Source organism: Gekko japonicus, unplaced genomic scaffold (assembly GCF_001447785.1).
Source record: "Gekko japonicus isolate JY-2015 unplaced genomic scaffold, Gekko_japonicus_V1.1 scaffold908, whole genome shotgun sequence".
NCBI lineage: Eukaryota > Metazoa > Chordata > Lepidosauria > Squamata > Gekkonidae > Gekko > Gekko japonicus.
Window position 1 is genome coordinate 239,396 of NW_015172030.1, and position 4,056 is coordinate 243,451.

The 4,056-nt window shown below is 54.3% G+C and overlaps 1 protein-coding gene across 2 annotated transcripts in view; it reads left to right on the forward strand.

Moving 5' to 3' along the window:
- The first annotated feature begins 631 nt into the window (after positions 1-631).
- The window catches only part of ABHD12B (abhydrolase domain containing 12B), a 45,784-nt gene continuing 42,359 nt past the window's right edge, over positions 632-4,056 (forward strand). For both annotated transcript variants that reach the window (XM_015420612.1, XM_015420611.1), the window contains exon 1: positions 632-758. In XM_015420612.1, coding sequence (XP_015276098.1) covers positions 652-758 — 107 coding nt within the window. In that variant the 5' untranslated portion in view covers positions 632-651. The remainder of the gene's footprint in view (positions 759-4,056) is intronic.

Here is a 4,056-nt window from a genome sequence, read left to right on the forward strand (position 1 = left end):
TCCGTCTCTGTGTGTTCTTTGATGTGACCGAGAAGGAGACGCCTTTCTGCCATTCCAGTTTTACCTTTTAGCTGGAAGGATGTAGACATTTTAGCGCTTTGTTATTTTATATCCTGTGTACCTTTTCCCCATGTTAGGTTTATAGTCAACGTTTATATTTTAAACACACCATGGACTCAGCCTCTTTAATACTCTGCTGAATTAACTCAAAAAGAATCCCAACAAGGGCTCTCTGTCGCCAGCAGATGAGCTGTCATTCCGGGGGGGGAGGGAAATCCCCCGCTCCCACCTGGAGGCTGGCAACCCTCCCGCACAGGCCACCTCCCTCCCCAAGCGGCCCAGGGGAACCGCGCTCCCTCGCCTGGAGAGCACCGGCCGCCGTGGTGGGAGAACTCCAGCCTCCCCCGGGAGGTTGGCAACGGGGGACGGTCCAGGTGAGCGCCGCGCCTACCTGGGCGGCGAGGGGGCGTGGCTTCCGCGGGCCGCCACCGCCGCCTCCCTGTGGAGCGGGGGGCGCGGCCGTGCCGGTCCAGCGTAGCCATTGGTCGCCTGCCAAGGGGGCGGTCCTGGGGGCGGCGCCCGACCTGGGAGCGGGGGGCTTGGAGCCGCTGCAGCAGCAGTTTAGCGTACGGCCTCCTTGCAAGACGGAGCATGAAGCGGCGGAGCGAGCGGGGAGGAGAGGCGGCTGCGCGGCCGGACGGCTCCCAGGGCAAAGGCCTCGGCGGCGCCGCCGCCGGGGCGCTCCAGCCGGCAGCCGGGTAGGTGGCGGGATCCAGGGAATGGAAATGCCTTAGGATGCAGCCTGGCAATGACAAGGAGGCGCTCGGGGGGCGGGATGAGGACACACAGGCCGCCCTCCGGAGCGTCCCTTTTCCCGAGGGGAGCTCATCTCTGTAATCTGGCGGTCAGGGGGTGATGCTCCCGCCTGGAGGCTGGCATCCCTGCTGGAAGCTCTCGGCCGGCCTGCCTTGCAGGGTTCTTCGGAGGACCAAGGGGCGGGGAGAGCCGTGCCTGTCGTTTCGAGTGAGCTGGAGAAAGGGTGGAAGGAAACGGGATGTCGGGAAGCGGCGTCCGCTGACTCACTATGCGTCTGTGTGGTTTTCGAGGCGAGAGATGTCCGGGGGTGTTTTGCCGTTTTGCCTGCCTCTGCGTAGCGACCCTGGGCTTCCTTGGGGGTCTCCCGTTCAAGTACCAAACAGGGCCGGCCCAGCTTAGCATCTGAGATCTGCGGAGATCAGCCTAGCTAGCCAGGCCAGAGACAAATAGAGTCGGTTTGCCATTGCCTGCCTCTGCGGAGCGACCCTGGGACTTCCTTGGTGGTCTCCCGTTCAAACAAAATCAAAGGCACAGATATAGAATGGGAGGGGCTTGGCTTGACAGCAGCTCATGTAAAAGGGATCTGGGTGTTCTGGTTGATCACAAGCTAAACATGGGCCTGCAGTGTGATGTGGCTGCGAAGAAAGCGAACGCAATCTTAGGATGCATTAACAGGAGCATTGTGTCCAGATCACGGGAGGTGGTAGTTCTGCTCTATTCTTCTACGATCAGGCCTCACCTGGAGTCCTGTGTCCAGTTTGGGGCACCACGTTTTAGGAAGGATGTTGACAAGCTCGAGCGTGTCCTGAAGAGGGCAACCGGGATGGTGAGAGGGTTGGAATCCAAGTCTTACGAGGAAAGGCTGAAAGAGTTGGGTCTGTTTAGCCTGGGAAAGAGAAGGCTTAGAGGGGACATGATTGCAGTCTTCAAGTATTTGAAGGGCTGCCATGTAGAAGATGGAGCAGATCTATTCTCTCTTGCTCCGGATTGCAAGGCTAGATCTAATGGGTGGAAATCACAAGGGAGTCGTTACCGGCTGAATATCAGGAGAAACTTCCTAACTGTCAGAGTGGTTGAGCAGTGGAACAGTCTGCCTCGGGAGGTGGTGGATGCTCCTTTGCTGGACGTTTTCAAGCGGAGGAGGCTGGACGACCATCTTCCGGGTATGTTGTGGGGCCATCTTTCGGCTATGCTCCTGCAGAGTGCAGGGGGTTGGACTAGATGACCTGGAAGGTCCCTTCCAACTCTCTGATTCTATGATTCTATTCTCTCTTGCTCCGGATTGCAAGACTAGATCTAATGGGTGGGAATCACAAGGGAGTCGTTACCGGCTAAATATCAGGAGAAACCTCTTAACTGTAAGAGTGGTTGAGCAGTGGGACAGACTGCCTCGGGAGGTGGTGGATCCTCCTTCGCTGGAAGTTTTCAAGCGGAGGAGGCTGGACGACCCTCTTTCGGGTATGTTGTAGGGCTATCTTTTGGCTCTGCTCCTGCAGAGCGCAGGGGGTTGGACTAGATGACCTGCAAGGTCCCTTCCAACTCTAACGTTCTATGATTCTATAAGTACCAATCAGGGTCGACCCTGCTTAGCTTCTCAGATCTGGGCCATCCAGGTCAGGAAAGAGACGAACAGCAGTGGTTCGCCATTGCCTGCCTCCCATTCAAGTACCAAACAGGGCCGACCCCACTTAGCATCTGAGATCTGCAGAGATCAGCCTAGCTAGCCGGGCCAGGGCCAGAGACAAAGAGAGTCGGTTTGCCGTTTGCCTGCCTCTGCGTAGCAACCCTGGGCTTCCTTGGTGGTCTCCCGTCCAAGCACTAACTCTGCTTAGCTTACAAGATCTGGTGAGATTGGCCTAGCCTGGTCCATACGGGTCAGGGATAAAAGGTACCAGATGAATATTGACCGATGCGAATCATAGTCCAACTTTCTTGCCGTGATTGAAGGTGGATTGCGGCTGATGCATGCGATGCAACCGATAACATGAGAGCACTGTGCTAGAAAACCAGGTGATGGGAGAGACGGCGAAGCAGGAATTATAAGGTTAAAGAATGAGGACTTTGCGTTTCATGCAACAAATGAGGTGGTCTAACTGGTTTGCAAAATTAACTACGCCCTCAACATGGCAGAGTAGATGCGGTGGAGACTGCTTGAAATTCTGCAGATGATAATGATATTCTCTTCTATTGCAATCGTCTCCTGAAGTTGGGGTGTGTGTAGAGAGTCAGATTAGACCTTTTCTCGCCTCCCCAGGCTAGGCCACTGCACCAAGTGAGAGCCGCAAGCAATGCTCCCTCTAAGCGGGGGAGTCTTGTGAGCAAAAATTCTACTTTGTGAGCTCCTGGCATTAAAGTTATGAGCGAGCGATTTGGCGACTGCAGAAATTAGTTTGCTCTGGGGCCATCCTTCCTGAGCCGAGACAAAAATGTGTGAGCCGGAGGCTAAAAAACTGTGAGCTAGCTCACACTTACTCATCTTAGAGGGAACACTGGCCACAACAGAGAATGCAGGGTACACCGTACCCCTTTTGCCATGTGGCGCCTCCGGAAGGCTTTTGTTAAAAGAGAGAAGTGACTGAGGCTGGTTATACAGGAGTGGCGGCAATGTGGCCGGCTCCCATTTAGAGGCTACATTCAAGCATTCATGATTCGTGCAAGGTTCCCACGATTCGCGCAAGAGGAACCCATGCTCACTTTGCACACTGGACAGTTACCACGCTAAGTGCATTTGGGCTGGCATTGCATTTAAATTTGATTTGATGCTCGACCACTGAGCCGAGTTTGGCCCCAGGAAGTGTGCTTGCATCTGGGCTATACCATTTCAGACTGCAGGAAGACTTGTGTGATGGAAGGCTCTTGTTTTAAAAAGAAAAAAAAATCTGCACATAAAAAGCTTGTAGATTGGTGAGGGAAGGTCTGTCTAGATTCTACAACGCTTCTTCTTGGCGTGCTAGTTTTCTATGTGGAAGGAGTTCTTAGAGATGTGGAAACCTGTGAGTTTCACTCGTAAAGCAGGGGTCATTCCGTAGAAAAAGAGCTGCAGGAGCTCATTAGCATAATGTATGCTCATTAGCATAATGTATGCTAATGAGTCACTAGCCAATTAGCATAATATCTCATTAGCATATGCCACACCCCCTGACATCACCGGAAGTGATGTCAGAAGGGGAAGCAAAAGGGGGGGGGAGGCATCTTCAAAAGCCTTCCCTCCCCCAACTGGCCTGCGGGGGGGGTGGGAGC